Genomic DNA, 17,206 nt, shown 5'->3' on the forward strand with positions numbered 1-17,206 from the left:
TGTGGCCAGTCAATGACATTCTGTGGCCAGGCGTGGTCATATATTCTACTCCTGGACTGTGGAAGACTTAAAGCAGACCTGGTCAATGTATGGCCCGCGGGCCATATCCGGCCCTCTGACTGATTCAGTCTGACCCGCGTAGCTTGACTAGGGAGGCGTGTCTTTGTGCCGGCAGGACAGTGTAAGAAGATGGAGACATGTGGTGTGTGTCCTAAGGTACTGAGAGTGGAGGGGAATGTGAGATGCAGGGTGGAGAGTGTGTGTGTGTGTCTCAGTAAACTAGGGGCAGAGATGGAAGGGGAATGTTATACTGGGGCAGAGATGGCAGATGGAGGGGGGGATGTGAAACTGGGGGAGAGATGGAGGGGGGACATGAAATGGGGCAGATGAAGGGGTATATGAAACTGAGGGAGAAATGGAGATGGGGACATGAAAAGGGGGATATGAAACTGAGGGAGAAATGGAGAGGGGACATGAAACTGGGAGTAGATGAAGGGGGCACTTAAACTGGGGGGACATTAAACTGGGGACAACTGGAGGGGGCATTAAACCGTGGAGGGGGACCTGTCTGCCTCTAGTTGCCCCCAGTTTGTCTGCTTCCAGCTGCCCGATTTTAATGTCCCCCTATAGTTGCCCCCAGTTTCATGTCCTGTTCCAGCTGCCATTAATTTATTGTCCCCCTCCAACTACCCCCACTGTTTAATGCCCCCCTCCAGCTGCCCCAGTTTCATGTCCCCTCTAGTTTCCACCAGTTTAAATTGGGGCACCAGGAGAGGGGGGGCAGCTGAAAGGAAACATTATAATGTGGGGGCATATAGTGTACGGGTGACTGTAGGAGGATTATACTTTGTGGGGGCACATGGAAAGATGATTGGGAATGGGCAGATTCAACGTAGAAGTGGGTGGAGCTAAATTTGCCACGTTGCACATGGCCCTCTAGAGTAGTTTCAATTTCTTATGCAGCCCCATGGGAAATTTAATTGCCCACCCCTGACTTAAAGGGGCGCAGCCAAGGCAAGTGCATATTTGCGGGAGATTTTTTGCAATGGTCTTAAATTTGTGTCCAATTTTTTTGTTTCATATCATAAACCATTGTAGTCGTCGTCAGTCTCAGTCATCCTAATGTTAAACATGAGCTTTAATGTTGCAGTGCTGCGCCTTGTCCACGACATCAATGACTCTGGTGTGAAGAGACGGATGTAAATCTTTATTACAGCAATCATATCAGATTATTAACCCATTCCTTCTTCCCCATAAGAGGTTGTAGAGTGATGCGCCATCTTCTATTGACCTGGGCTATGGCGGCCTGAACACCTAATAGATCCTCATTCCTATAATTCAGGCCCCATGCACACAGGGCTGCCCTGCTTTATGATGGTTTCCAAACCACTGGTGCAAAAATAAAGCTAAAGAAAAGATTGAGAAGTTAATTTGCTGACATCACCATTATTCAGGAATGGCGGAGGTGAATGATATTGGGGATTATCCTGATCCAATACTGACCGACTTATTACAAATCAGGTAAAAAAAAAAGCGCAGACGACCAATAGCAGAAGAAATGATGGCGTGTTGATTGTATCTTGTGATTCGTGTTCAGTTCCTGCAGCCTTGCATGTAAACCAGACTGATTCTTCACCACCCCAGGCCTTATTCTGTAAGGTTAGGACCCGGCAGGAAACTTGTATCAGAGCGTTAGATAAGAGTCCACCGTCTCTGCTCATGTGACCTCAACAGGCTGCCGCTCATTTTCCGCGTAGACGTCCCATTCAGTATAGGCCTGTCTACGAGCATGGCCAGAGGATCGTCCGGGGCGTTCTCCAGCTCCAGCACAGTGATGTTATTCACCTGCGAACAGCTTAGAATAGTGCCTGGCACATAAAGGGTTACTTGTGGTCCACGGACAGGCCAATACCGGCCAAGATTGAAGCCATTTATCCAGACCTGACCCTGCAGAGGAAAGTAATTATATAGGAGGATATAAGTCATGTAATGTGAGCGCAGCTCTGGAGTATAATACAGGATAAGTAATGTAATGTATGTACACAGTGACTGTACCAGCAGAATAGTGAGCGCAGCTCTGGAGTATAATACAGGATAAGTAATGTAATGTATGTACACAGTGACTGCACCAGCAGAATAGTGAGTGCAGCTCTGGAGTATAATACAGGATAAGTAATGTAATGTATGTACACAGTGACTGTACCAGCAGAATAGTGAGTGCAGCTCTGGAGTATAATACAGGATAAGTAATGTAATGTATGTACACAGTGACTGTACCAGCAGAATAGTGAGCGCAGCTCTGGAGTATAATACAGGATAAGTAATGTAATGTATGTACACAGTGACTGTACCAGCAGAATAGTGAGCGCAGCTCTGGAGTATAATACAGGATAAGTAATGTAATGTATGTACACAGTGACTGTACCAGCAGAATAGTGAGCGCAGCTCTGGAGTATAATACAGGATAAGTAATGTAATGTATGTACACAGTGACTGTACCAGCAGAATAGTGAGCGCAGCTCTGGAGTATAATACAGGATAAGTAATGTAATGTATGTACACAGTGACTGCACCAGCAGAATAGTGAGCGCAGCTCTGGAGTATAATACAGGATAAGTAATGTAATGTATGTACACAGTGACTGTACCAGCAGAATAGTGAGCGCAGCTCTGGAGTATAATACAGGATAAGTAATGTAATGTATGTACACAGTGACTGTACCAGCAGAATAGTGAGCGCAGCTCTGGAGTATAATACAGGATAAGTAATGTAATGTATGTACACAGTGACTGTACCAGCAGAATAGTGAGCGCAGCTCTGGAGTATAATACAGGATAAGTAATGTAATGTATGTACACAGTGACAGCACCAGCAGAATAGCGAGCGCAGCTCTGGAGTATAATACAGGATAAGTAATGTAATGTATGTACACAGTGACTGTACCAGCAGAATAGCGAGCGCAGCTCTGGAGTATAATACAGGATAAGTAATTTAATGTATGTACACAGTGACTGTACCAGCAGAATAGCGAGCGCAGCTCTGGAGTATAATAAAGGATAAGTAATGTAATGTATGTACACAGTGACTGTACCAGCAGAATAGCGAGCGCAGCTCTGGAGTATAATACAGGATAAGTAATGTAATGTATGTACACAGTGACTGCACCAGCAGAATAGCGAGCGCAGCTCTGGAGTATAATACAGGATAAGTAATGTAATGTATGTACACAGTGACTGCACCAGCAGAATAGCGAGCGCAGCTCTGGAGTATAATACAGGATAAGTAATGTAATGTATGTACACAGTGACTGTACCAGCAGAATAGCGAGCGCAGCTCTGGAGTATAATACAGGATAAGTAATGTAATGTATGTACACAGTGACTGTACCAGCAGAATAGCGAGCGCAGCTCTGGAGTATAATACAGGATAAGTAATGTAATGTATGTACACAGTGACTGTACCAGCAGAATAGTGAGCGCAGCTCTGGAGTATAATACAGGATAAGTAATGTAATGTATGTACACAGTGACTGCACCAGCAGAAGAGTGAGCGCAGCTCTGGAGTATAATACAGGATAAGTAATGTATGTACACAGTGACTGCACCAGCAGAATAGTGAGTGCAGCTCTGGAGTATAATACAGGATAAGTAATGTAATGTATGTACACAGTGACTGCACCAGCAGAATAGTGAGCGCAGCTCTGGAGTATAATACAGGATAAGTAATGTAATGTATGTACACAGTGACTGTACCAGCAGAATAGTGAGCGCAGCTCTGGAGTATAATACAGGATAAGTAATGTAATGTATGTACACAGTGACTGTACCAGCAGAATAGTGAGCGCAGCTCTGGAGTATAATACAGGATAAGTAATGTAATGTATGTACACAGTGACAGCACCAGCAGAATAGCGAGCGCAGCTCTGGAGTATAATACAGGATAAGTAATGTAATGTATGTACACAGTGACTGTACCAGCAGAATAGCGAGCGCAGCTCTGGAGTATAATACAGGATAAGTAATGTAATTTATGTACACAGGGACTGTACCAGCAGAATAGCGAGCGCAGCTCTGGAGTATAATACAGGATAAGTAATTTAATGTATGTACACAGTGACTGTACCAGCAGAATAGCGAGCGCAGCTCTGGAGTATAATAAAGGATAAGTAATGTAATGTATGTACACAGTGACTGTACCAGCAGAATAGTGAGCGCAGCTCTGGAGTATAATACAGGATAAGTAATGTAATGTATGTACACAGTGACTGCACCAGCAGAATAGCGAGCGCAGCTCTGGAGTATAATACAGGATAAGTAATGTAATGTATGTACACAGTGACTGTACCAGCAGAATAGCGAGCGCAGCTCTGGAGTATAATACAGGATAAGTAATGTAATGTATGTACACAGTGACTGTACCAGCAGAATAGCGAGCGCAGCTCTGGAGTATAATACAGGATAAGTAATGTAATGTATGTACACAGTGACTGTACCAGCAGAATAGCGAGCGCAGCTCTGGAGTATAATACAGGATAAGTAATGTAATGTATGTACACAGTGACTGCACCAGCAGAAGAGTGAGCGCAGCTCCGGAGTATAATACAGGATAAGTAATGTAATGTATGTACACAGTGACTGTACCAGCAGAATAGTGAGCGCAGCTCTGGAGTATAATACAGGATAAGTAATGTAATGTATGTACACAGTGACTGCACCAGCAGAAGAGTGAGCGCAGCTCTGGAGTATAATACAGGATAAGTAATGTATGTACACAGTGATTGTACCAGCAGAATAGTGAGCACAGCTCTGGAGTATAATACAGGATAAGTAATGTAATGTATGTACACAGTGACTGTACCAGCAGAATAGTGAGCGCAGCTCTGGAGTATAATACAGGATAAGTAATGTAATGTATGTACACAGTGACTGCACCAGCAGAATAGCGAGCGCAGCTCTGGAGTATAATACAGGATAAGTAATGTATGTACACAGTGACTGCACCAGCAGAATAGTGAGTGCAGCTCTGGAGTATAATACAGGATAAGTAATGTAATGTATGTACACAGTGACTGCACCAGCAGAATAGTGAGCGCAGCTCTGGAGTATAATACTGGATGTGACTCAGGATCAGTACAGGATAAGTAATGTTTGTTAAGGGTTAAACCCTTATTTGATAATAAATGTTAAAGAGAACCCCTCTGTTCAGGCCATAATGTTATTACAGTTACCTTTGTCCATTTGTGCATTTTCAGATACGTGTCTCCAATGTCGTTAATCTTAAAGGTTCCGCTGTAGATGGCTGGACCTGTCCCGTTCCCAGCCTTCGGCACCCTCAGGATCTGGTCATCCATAATGTGAGGCCATCCTTGGGATATTGGGCCATCCAGGTTGAGCGGATACATCACCCAGTTTTCCAGGATGTCGGTCCCCAGCGTCAGGTTACCTATTAACCCCTAATGGAGTCAGTAAAATATATTAATATCTGTAAGTAAAGCACGTGGTGATAGAAGTCACAGAGCACACCGCTGCTGCCTTTACCTTGAAGTCTTTGAGGTTGCTGCCATAGTTGATTCTCCCCATATTTTCCACTAATACATCCAGCCATTGTCCCTCCTTCCCTGTAACATTTACATCCTTTAAACTGTCCCTTTCCAGCACGCCGTAAAATTGCTGCGAAAACAAGTACAGACCATGATGAGCTTTATTACATTTACTTTGTATTAATGTATTGAGATTACTGAAGGTCGGACTCTAGTCTGGCAGACCGCTAACTTCCCGACGCCAAACCATACACATATATGCCGAGTGTGCACGTACAACTCCCCTGATACACACGCACACTGAGCTTATTATGTCCCTCCATCTGTAGCAGGTGATAGTATAGAATTTTGGGGCTCTGTTTTCTCCTCCTCACTTACCCCACCGACTGACACGTAGCCCCGGTCATGGACTCCACTCACTACTGCCGATAGAGGAGTCGGCTCAGGGACGTCTCCGGTCAGACGGTTCCGGTACAACATGAACCCGAAATACTGAAGAGAAGACAAACCAGTCACATGCAGAATCCTGCAGAGTAAGTCTCAGGAGCGGTACGGCACACGTGTACATGGTACCTGCTTGGCATCCTCAAAGGTGATGGGGTACTGAGTCACAAAGGGGTCAGTGGGTGACAGCATATCCAATAGATCCGCAAGATCTCCGACCTAAACAGGGAGTGACGTCAGGGATCTCATTGTGTTGTAGGCGGCCATACTATGTGAGATATCTATATAGTCAGAGCTCACCTTCTTAAAAGTCACCAAACCGTAAAAAAATTTTGGAGTAGGTGGGGGGATGGGTCCTTGTGGCACCGGCTGGAACTAGAAGGGGAAAACAAGTATAAAACATATTAAATTTACAGAGGATGTCCAGGATTGAAGAACATGGCTGCTTTATGTCATAGACCATCGGTCAGTTTAGTCTCAGGTCGCTGGTGAGGGCGTCTCCCTGCACATGCCAGCCTATATAGGGACACGCCTCTTTGACTACAAGATGGTAACACCCAGTTGCCAATTTATTTGCAAGTTGCTAGGAGGAATGGCACATTGCAGACTAATAAGAAAAGAAACTCCATCTTATGTTATTGGATTACAAGTCATTTAATGAATCAGTAGGTCGTATTAATAATAAATCCATTAATGGGCCACTGGATGCAATGTAGAATATCTCCACAATACGGCGCTGTGGGATAGAGCCTCAGGTGTGTAAGGCTTGTACATGGAGCACGTGATGAGAACAATTACCTTACTAATTACTGAACGGATTGCCAATAATTTATCGGTGGGGTCTCCGGCCTCTGTTAGAGGGGCATCGTAGTCATAGCTGGTAGTGATGGGTTTGTAGACGTGAGGAAAATCAGCGCCTGAGGATAAAGAAAAGTGCTGCAATAAATAAATGTCTATAATATGTGCACATCACATATACATACATATACATCGATAGATAGATAGATAGATAGATAGATAGATAGATAGATAGATAGATAGATAGATAGATAGATAATATATCCAACCAAGAACAACATCTGCATGCAGTTTATAGGTTCCCCGTGTCTGCTCGGATTTTCTCCCACATACAGAACCATTTCCATAGGAATGAATGTAACATGGGGACAGTCGGAGCACAAGCACTAAGCTTAGCTTCTCTACACTGCTAAACACGCCATACTGCAATCTTGGACGATTACTTCTAGCACATACAGTTCTATACTTCACCTTACTCTTTATACACAGAGATCTTTGCAATATCTGGGGAGAGCAGTAAACAAAAGAAAGTCCAAATTGTTAGATTTTTACCATTCCAATATCCAAAGTTGGTGCCGCCCTCAAACATATACCTGGAATAGAACAGAGGCCATGGCAGATTATAATAGTGAGTGATATCGATCTTATTACAAGGTCCTGGATATGTACTTACATGTTGACACTGGCCCCGCTCTCCAGGATGGCCTGCAGACCCTCACTCACTCTGTCCGCTGGACTCACCGCATGCTTATCCCCCCAGTAATCCAGCCAACCCATGTAATACTCAGAATTCACCTGCAGCAGAAATGAGATATGGACAGATGAGATGAGATAGACTCACCCAGGGCTGGCTCGGCCTGTATGCGCCCTGCACAGTGGTAGGTACTGCTGCCCAGTATGCAATAGGGCTCACTCCCAACCTAGTAAACCAACAGCACTTCCTAACACTGGGTGCAAAAGGAATGACATTACCAGGGGTCCTCTGGGCTGATATCTGCGCATGGCTTCAAAGGCTTTAGTTACATTGGCCACTGAAAGACAAAAGCGAAAGCGTCGTCTATAAATCTCCCTTCAGAACATTCCTCCAGTACACTCCTCTCCAGTCACACCGGCACACTGGTTTCCATTATATCAAGTTAGTAGTAAAACAAGACAGGCAGGCAACCGATCCTATAACAAGGCACTGGGTTACATTAGGGTTCTTAGATGAAATAGTCATCAGTTGAAGATCAGCAGGGGTCCAACACCCAGGACCCTCATGGATCAGCTATGTGAAGTATTTGCAGTGCACCTTCTGTTTCACAGGTCATGGGGTGTCACATTCAATAGTCACATGGTCTGTTCACAGCTCAGTCTCATTTAAAGGGGTTGTCTGGGCTAAACTTTTTTTTTTTATGAGGCTGGGGAAGGTGAAAAAAAACAAACAAACCCCCATACTCTGCAGTCCCCTGTGCTCCAGTGTCTCCAGTCCTGTTGCTGCTCCAGTGTCTTCTTCCGGTGGAAATCTCCACTGCATGTGACCGATCAGTGGCCGCAGCAGTCACATGCAGTGGTGACTTCTGCCAAAACAAGATCAAGAGCAACAAGACCAGACTGCGCTGTGAGACCCTGGAGCACCAGGAGCAGGTGGGTATATTTTTTTCCTCCTTCCCTGACCTCATCTAAAAAAGGACAACCCCTTTAAATGAATGTGATGATCTGCAATGCCAAGCGTGGCTACTAAACAATGTATGACGCCGTGCTTGGCAGGCAAACCCACATGCTACAGCCTCAGTGAAACTGGGACCCCACTGATCAGCTGAGAGGATTGCCTAGACTAGATACAAAAAACACCTTGAACCTGTGGAAGAAATTTACATTGCTAACCTGGACCAAAATCAACAGTAGCGTAGAGATCCTGCAAGGTGCCACACTTCAGAAAGTAATCCGCGTTCCCATCTGTGGTGAAGAGGACCACGTCATCTCCCAGGTAGAGGCGGAACATGGTATGAAGGTGCCGCATGTAACCGTAATCGCAGGCCTGGAAGCTGCCGTATTCATTCTCTACCTGCAACATCAAAGAAGTTGGTGAAGTGGAGCACGATGGAGACGCTGGGCACACAGCAGCCGTCTCAGAGAACATCAGACGGTACAGATGAGCTCCTTTACCTGGACGCTGATAATATTCCCCCCATTGTTGTACAGACGTGGACGTAACTTGGGGAGCAGGACGGACAGCCAGGAGTCCACGGCTTTCAGGTAATCTGGAATTGGAGGAGAGAAGGATTAGACACCGGTCTCCATGGATAGAAGATTATTAGATACTAAAGGACTTTAATTCCTGAAAATGATCACCTAATAAATGGGATGTCCCATGGAGAATATTGGGGCACAATTATTAAGACTGGTGTTTTATATGCCAGTCTTAATAAAGGCTCCGACTAGCGCAGGGCACCTCAGACTCGGACACACATGCTCAGCCTTACTTCTCTCTGATCTGCGCGGTGTTATGGGCCGGCTCCTTCTGACGATGCTGCGTCTTCTCTGCTTGTCGGAGGAGGTGCTGAGCGGGTGCAGTAACAAAATGTCACCGCATCATTCGCTCAGGATCTCCCCTGACAAGCGGAGAAGATGCTGCAGCTTCTAAGACAGTCAGCTCACCACACCCCTGGATCAGACTGAGCATGTGTGACCACCGCTGCACAATAGCCAAGGTGGACACAGAAAAACTGCTCAATAGAAGCAGCAGGTGGCGCTATTCTAAAAGTATTTCTGGAATACCTGGATGTTTATAATAAAATGTAAATCTTAAAGGATTTAGAAATAGGGTTATAGGTGTAATCTTATATTATTCTTCCTGACACATCCCCTTTAATTCAGTATCCTTGCAATTTAAAAATCTTAATAAAGCTTTCCCACACACCGGCCCGTTTAATCATTTCCATGGCCAAGAATGGCATCTCCAATTTTCCCATACACATTATATACTTCCTGCCTGCAGCCGCCACTAGAGGGAGCTCAGGAGCTCGTGACGGGAAGAGGCGATCGTGATTGATTATTGCTCAAATGATCAAAACCAAGGTGAAGAATCAATAGTTAATATGGCTTACCTGGATCGGAGGCGCGCAGAGATATGTCCTTCTTATTCAGCAGCCAGGCTGGGAGTCCGCCCTGATATGTAAAGAGAGATCTATGACGGCACATACTGTCTGCATCACAAGGATAATATTTCTGTAACAGCCAATAATGGATCGCTTACCCATGGGCATCATTTACATCTACTCAGTGCTGCCCCATGTGGATAAAACTGGTATTGCAGTTCAGATCCTTCTATGACTAAGCTAAAAGTCGCAACTACCTCACACAGCTAGGATCCAGGACAAGTCACTGCTAGTTACATCCATCCTGTCTCTCCGCCATACTTTACACTGCAGCTCTGATTATTCCCATTGACTTCTGTGTGCATGCGCAGAAATCAGTAAAAGCACAGACTCCCGGAGGTGAAAAATATGGGGCAAAGTTTACAAAATTGAGAAGATAAAACAGGAAGTTTTCACGACAAATAATTCTGAACGCAATTCCTTGATGTTCAGGACACAACAATATAAATTTGGAAAGTCCCGTCATGAAAAATAGCAGAACCAGAAACTAAAAACTAGAAACCCTTCCCTTCTAATGAAGTATTAACACATTCATATCCTTATATTCTCTGTGCTGCTGTAGGAGTCAAGTCCAACTGTCATAACTCAGCGCTTCCATAATCAGTGATGCAGTGTAAAGCAAGGTGGAAGGAACAGAGATGGTAGAGTTGGTTTACACTCTCCTAGCAGACAGGACAGTAACCCAGCTGAAGCCACTGACTGGATAGGGTTAAAAATGAAGAAGAATGTTCATAGTATCTGTTACTTAGTGACTGCACTAATGTGAATTCAGCCAAATGAAATGTTCCAGAGGTGACGGATTCCCGGCTACTCACCATGTCCCACTCCGCACAGATATAAGGGCCCGGCCTCATGATGACCAGAAGGCCCAGCTCCATGGTCAGGTTCAGGAAATGCTCCAGATCATGGTCTCCCCTGAAGTTGTAGACCCCGGGCTGCGGCTCATGGAAGTTCCAGGGCACGTATCTAGACAGGAGGTAATAATTACCAGGTATGGGGGCCGCAGGGGGTCAACTATGGCCTGCAGGGCCAGGCATATGTCTAAACTAAAAGTGCACAATGACGTATACTGGATATCAGGAAGACCAGGCCTTGCTGCAGTCCTACACCGCTCCTCTCTAGCAAGATGCCCAAACTGCACCTCCTCTAACTAGGGTGGGTATGAGCCCTTAAACCGTACCCATCTTCCCATCATGGAGACCTTGGGCAACCCCTGATGTTAATTGTTTGCAACACAGGAGAATAACACACAATTGCTCCTGGGATGTAACTGCCTCTAAAAAGAGCATTACACAATCCAACCTCCAGAAACTCCCAAAGCAAAGACGGGATGACCTGCCCCAACCAGAATGACATGTATCTACCAATAGAAGTGCAAATCATATGCAAGTACAGCAGAATATGTAATGGAATCTAAGTGGAGGGTTTAGGATCAGCCAAACTGCACAGGCAGAGTGCACTGCAGCTGAATATCTCTCCTGCCTATTGTTTTTGGAATACATCTGCACCATTTATACCTTCCCCAGTCCTGAGACTGTCGGGTGTCGCACTGCATCTGGGGTATACAGGGAACAGCAGCACGGCCCCATTCTGGTCTATAGGGTCAGCTGCAGCTCAGTCAGATGAACAGGAGGGGGATGGAGCACTAGATCAGCACAGCAGCCCCTCATTCTCAGGATTGGCGGGAGTCCCAGAGGTTGACAGATTAACAATACGCCATCACTTTATAAGATGGAAATATCCCCTTGGGACTTGGTCTTGAAAGCAAGATTCTTAAAGGGGTCTTACCATTTAAACACAATTTTTTTCTGGTTGGCACGTCGGAATAGCCTTAAGAAAGGCTATTCTTCTCCTACCTTTAGATGTCTTCTTCGTGCCGCTGTTCAGTTGAAATCCCGTTTTTTGCTGGTATGCAAATGAGTTCTCTCACAGCACTGGGGGGCGGTCCCCAGTACTCAAACAGCACTAGGGGCGTCCCCATTGCTGGCAGAGAACTCTCCAGTGCTGCCTCCATCTTCTTCAGGAATGGGCTCTTCACACGTCTTCTTCCGATGCAGGCGGTCAAACTCCTAGGCCTTGGACAGAGCCGAATACGCATGGCCATGGCCACAAGAAAAATGGCTGCTTACACAGTAAGTAATTGGCCATTTTCTTGTGGCCTGTGGGCATACGCAGTCGGCTCTGCCTGAGGCCTAGTAGTTTGAAGCCAAGCCCTGGAAGAAGACGCATGAAGAGGCCGTTCCTGAAGAAGATGGAGGCTGTGCTGTAGATTCTCTCGCAGCATTGGGGACGCCCTCAGTGCTGTTTGAGCGCTGGGGCCCGCCCCCAGTGCTGCGAGAGACTTCCTTTACATACCGGTGAAAAATGGGATTTCAAGTGAACGGCGGCGCGGAGAAGACATCTAAAGGTAGGAGACAAATAGCCTTTCTTAAGGCTATTCCTACGTGTTTAAATGTTTAAGGAAAACAATGGGAGACAAATTCCTATGTGTGAACATACCCTAACTGTGTCTTATAGGAAGTATATATGAGTAGATTTCTTATAGGAAGTATATAATAGTAGATGTTCTTACATTTGAACGGCGTTGAGCCCGGTCATATACATTTTCAGAAGTCGGTCTTTCCAATAGCTGGAGGGAATCCGGAAATAGTGGATACTGCCCGAGATGTAACGGAAACATTGGCCGTCCTTCAGGAAACAGTTCTTGTTGTAGTCAATAGTGAAGGACGGATCCCCCGAGACCTGGAAACCAGAGAGCCAATCATTACATGTCTATATTGTCTGATAGAAATCACTAAAGTCATTCATCATTTATACACTAAACCTGATTTCTTACAATTTCAGGGTGGAAATTTTTGAAAGATGCCGACAGGTTTCCATCTCCTGTCCTGTTTTGTGCAGGAAACGGAAACCTGCAGAACGGAGTCCCGGGCGAAGATGTGAACGAGCCCTAACACTGACCCGGACTAACCATAGGATCCTATAGAGTTCAGATCAGTCTATTGCAAAAACCTACAATATATCTGATTTATAGCAGTACAAAAGTGGAGTTTAATGAAGTCTATGCCAGTAAAACCAGGGGGGTCCCAATGTTGGAAATGTGATATGAATGCTACAATCCCGCCGCAATGTGAATGAGACACCAACCACAGACCTTATGAGAAGAACAGTCATGTGATCGTCATAAGACTCTAGAGGAATGAAATAATAATATATAATAATATGCAACCTCCTATTCTGACCATGTACGGAAGACAAAGCCCCATGGGCCATCTAGTCTTCGGGAAGGTTCAGGAACCTTGGGCTAGCTGTAGGTTTGTATCTGAAATTGTCACTTCCCAAAAAAGCGGCTGAATTCAGTGCACTGTGTGTAACATGGCCAATGTTAGAGGACATGAAAGGTCATTAAGGGATTGTCCGGGGAGTACGGCTAGAGTCACATGACCAAGGTGCAAAATGGACTTGATAAATGGATGTCCTGCACCCGAGGGTCACCTCTTTTCAAGGATCTCCTATACCGTTCAATGTACGGAGGGATCCGTGAAAACAGCCAAAAATAGGAGATGACCTATATTTTGATGGTCGGTGACATGTGACATCTATTAAAAAATGGAGATGACACTTCCAGTATTCACGGTCATGTGACTGCAGCCTTAGACTTACCTGACCTCCTCCGGCGGTTTCTTCATTCTGGACCTGGGACTTTACTCTTGTCAGCTGTCCCCCATAGCACTGCTAGTATCCTGTGAAATTAGGAGAGGAAGGAGGGGGCTGAGAGGCCCAGGGGTCAGGGTCTGATCACGTGACCTGGGGTCCAGCATGAAGAAACTAGCGGAAGAAGTCAGGAAAGTTTAACCCCATTAAGCCTAAGGTCTATCAACATTATCTATGTAGTGGAACGCGCTCTATTGTTCCCTGTTATCAGCCATTGCAGGAAATGCAAACAGTTTATTTGCAATGAGTAAACCATATCCCCCTGCAGTGAGTGACAACACTGTATACAGGTAAGGCTACATTCACATCTGTTTCGGGGTGTCCATCTAATGACCAGAACAACGGACATATGGACCAACAAGTACAGACCCCATTGATTATATTGGGGTCTATTGGGCGTCCATTGTTGTGTTTTAGGCTGACACTGCGACGGAGACTCTGACGTATATGTGAGTGCAGCCTAAGGTTAGGGCTTCAAAGTGGCATGTGTCGCATGCCAAAAAGTAACACAGCAATCCCATGACCATGTGCAGTGACTGTCACGCAACACATGTGACTATGGTAAAAAAAAAAAATTGCAAGCGACCGGTGACCACAATGCAACAGATTTGGATTTTCTGCAGCAGTCGCCGGGGCTGAGGTCATAGATCTGGGAGCGTTTTATACACAGTGTCGTTGGGGCTGCACCCGAGTCCTGCTCATTTCCTGCTCTCACAGGTGCACGGCTCGCTCCAACGGAGATAGGACAGACACAATGCAACGAATCCGGCCGAACACGACCAGGACCTCTGAATGTGAACATCAACATAACCATTTACTGACAACAAAGATCTTGGAGATTCTTAAGACCTGAAACACAAAGGTTATGACAAAGTTGCAGAATTTGACACGGATACTCACCAGCGGGCACAGAGAACCCACCACCAGCACCAACCAGAGCGCCCCCGCTGCCATGACCACCGCCTGCAGCTCCTGGATCCTGCCTTGTTCCGGATGTCAGGATCTCAGCTCTGGGTTAATTCATCTCTTTCTTCTTCCCTTTCTTGAAACTTGACTCTCGCCTTGAACACAACATCATCATCATGTGACCATCAGCGTCTGCTACCAGAGTCTGCAGGGTCCTAGAGCCGGCACAAATACATGTCAGGACAATTGTGTCCACATCAATAGTACAATGGCATATAGATAATAACAGAGGGGCAGGGGTGTAACTATGGGGGGCCCCGCAGACCAGACACCAGCACAGACATGCTGAGCTGCACAGATTTACCAATAGTGTCATATGGCGGCCTATAGGGGGAGGGGTCACATGATCCTGTCCAGGGAACCTATGTGCTGTTCCTGCAAGCAATGCAATTCTCTCATACTATACATTACTATTATACTGAAATCTATAGAGAGATGTATCCAAAAAGACAGGGGCATAGCAAGTACTTGTAGTGGGAACCCAGTCTATCATGACCACTTTATCCAGCAAGTTAAAAAGTGTATTATTGTGGTACAGTACAGAGATAATACACACAGTGATGTCACAGTACAGAGATAATACACACAGTGATGTCACAGTACAGAGATAATACACACAGTGATGTCACAGTACAGAGATAATACACACAGTGATGTCACAGTACAGAGATAATACACACAGTGATGTCACAGTACAGAGATAATACACACAGTGATGTCACAGTACAGAGATAATACACACAGTGATGTCACAGTACAGAGATAATACACACAGTGATGTCACAGTACAGGATAATACACACAGTGATGTCACAGTACAGAGATAATACACACAGTGATGTCACATAACAGGGATAATACACACAGTGATGTCACAGTACAGAGATAATACACACAGTGATGTCACAGTACAGAGATAATACACACAGTGATGTCACAGTACAGAGATAATACACACAGTGATGTCACAGTACAGAGATAATACACACAGTGATGTCACAGTACAGGAATAATACACACAGTGATGTCACAGTACAGGATAATACACACAGTGATGTCACAGTACAGGATAATACACACAGTGATGTCACAGTACAGGATAATACACACAGTGATGTCACAGTACAGAGATAATACACACAGTGATGTCACAGTACAGGGATAATACACACAGTGATGTCACAGTACAGGATAATACACACAGTGATGTCACAGTACAGGATAATACACACAGTGATGTCACAGTACAGAGATAATACACACAGTGATGTCACAGTACAGAGATAATACACACAGTGATGTCACAGTACAGAGATAATACACACAGTGATGTCACAGTACAGGGATAATACACACAGTGATGTCACAGTACAGAGATAATACACACAGTGATGTCACAGTACAGGGATAATACACACAGTGATGTCACAGTGCAGGATAATACACACAGTGATGTCACAGTACAGAGATAATACACACAGTGATGTCACAGTACAGGGATAATACACACAGTGATGTCACAGTACAGGGATAATACACACAGTGATGTCACAGTAGAGGATAATACACACAGTGATGTCACAGTACAGGGATAATACACACAGTGATGTCACAGTACAGGGATAATACACACAGTGATGTTACAGTACAGAGATAATACACACAGTGATGTCACAGTACAGGATAATACACACAGTGATGTCACAGTACAGAGATAATACACACAGTGATGTTACAGTACAGAGATAATACACACAGTGATGTCACAGTACAGAGATAATACACACAGTGATGTCACAGTACAGGATAATACACACAGTGATGTCACAGTACAGAGATAATACACACAGTGATGTCACAGTACAGAGATAATACACACAGTGAAGTCACAGTACAGAGATAATACACACAGTGATGTCACAGTACAGAGATAATACACACAGTGATGTCACAGTACAGAGATAATACACAGTGATGTCACAGTACAGGGATAATACACACAGTGATGTCACAGTACAGAGATAATACACACAGTGATGTCACAGTACAGAGATAATACACACAGTGATGTCACAGTACAGGGATAATACACACAGTGATGTCACAGTACAGGGATAATACACACAGTGATGTCACAGTACAGAGATAATACACACACTGAAGTCACAGTACAGAGATAATACACACAGTGATGTCACAGTACAGAGATAATACACACAGTGATGTCACAGTACAGAGATAATACACAGTGATGTCACAGTACAGGGATAATACACACAGTGATGTCACAGTACAGGATAATACACACAGTGATGTCACAGTACAGGATAATACACACAGTGATGTCACAGTACAGGGATAATACACACAGTGATGTCACAGTACAGAGATAATACACAGTGATGTCACAGTACAGAGATAATACACACAGTGATGTCACAGTACAGGATAATACACACAGTGATGTCACAGTACAGGGATAATACACACAGTGATGTCACAGTACAGGGATAATACACACAGTGAAGTCACAGTACAGAGATAATACACACAGTGATGTCACAGTACAGAGATAATACACACAGTGATGTCACAGTACAGGGAT

General features: G+C 44.8%; 1 protein-coding gene across 1 annotated transcript; it reads right to left on the bottom strand.

Annotated features, from left to right (window-relative positions):
• Nucleotides 1–1,198: 1,198 nt before the first annotated feature.
• Nucleotides 1,199–14,724, bottom strand: GLB1L (galactosidase beta 1 like). The gene is made up of 16 exons (XM_075284573.1): nucleotides 14,536–14,724; nucleotides 12,494–12,663; nucleotides 10,737–10,887; nucleotides 9,871–9,931; nucleotides 8,930–9,024; nucleotides 8,648–8,828; nucleotides 7,754–7,812; nucleotides 7,455–7,576; nucleotides 7,334–7,374; nucleotides 6,782–6,900; nucleotides 6,284–6,358; nucleotides 6,113–6,202; nucleotides 5,918–6,031; nucleotides 5,538–5,669; nucleotides 5,228–5,452; nucleotides 1,199–1,947 (listed from the first exon to the last, which is right to left on the bottom strand). Exons 1-16 carry the CDS (start codon nucleotides 14,587–14,589, stop codon nucleotides 1,693–1,695), a joined length of 1,944 nt encoding a protein of 647 aa, XP_075140674.1. The 5' UTR covers nucleotides 14,590–14,724; the 3' UTR covers nucleotides 1,199–1,692.
• Nucleotides 14,725–17,206: the final 2,482 nt, after the last annotated feature.

Source organism: Leptodactylus fuscus, chromosome 8 (genome assembly GCF_031893055.1).
Source record: "Leptodactylus fuscus isolate aLepFus1 chromosome 8, aLepFus1.hap2, whole genome shotgun sequence".
Lineage (NCBI taxonomy): Eukaryota > Metazoa > Chordata > Amphibia > Anura > Leptodactylidae > Leptodactylus > Leptodactylus fuscus.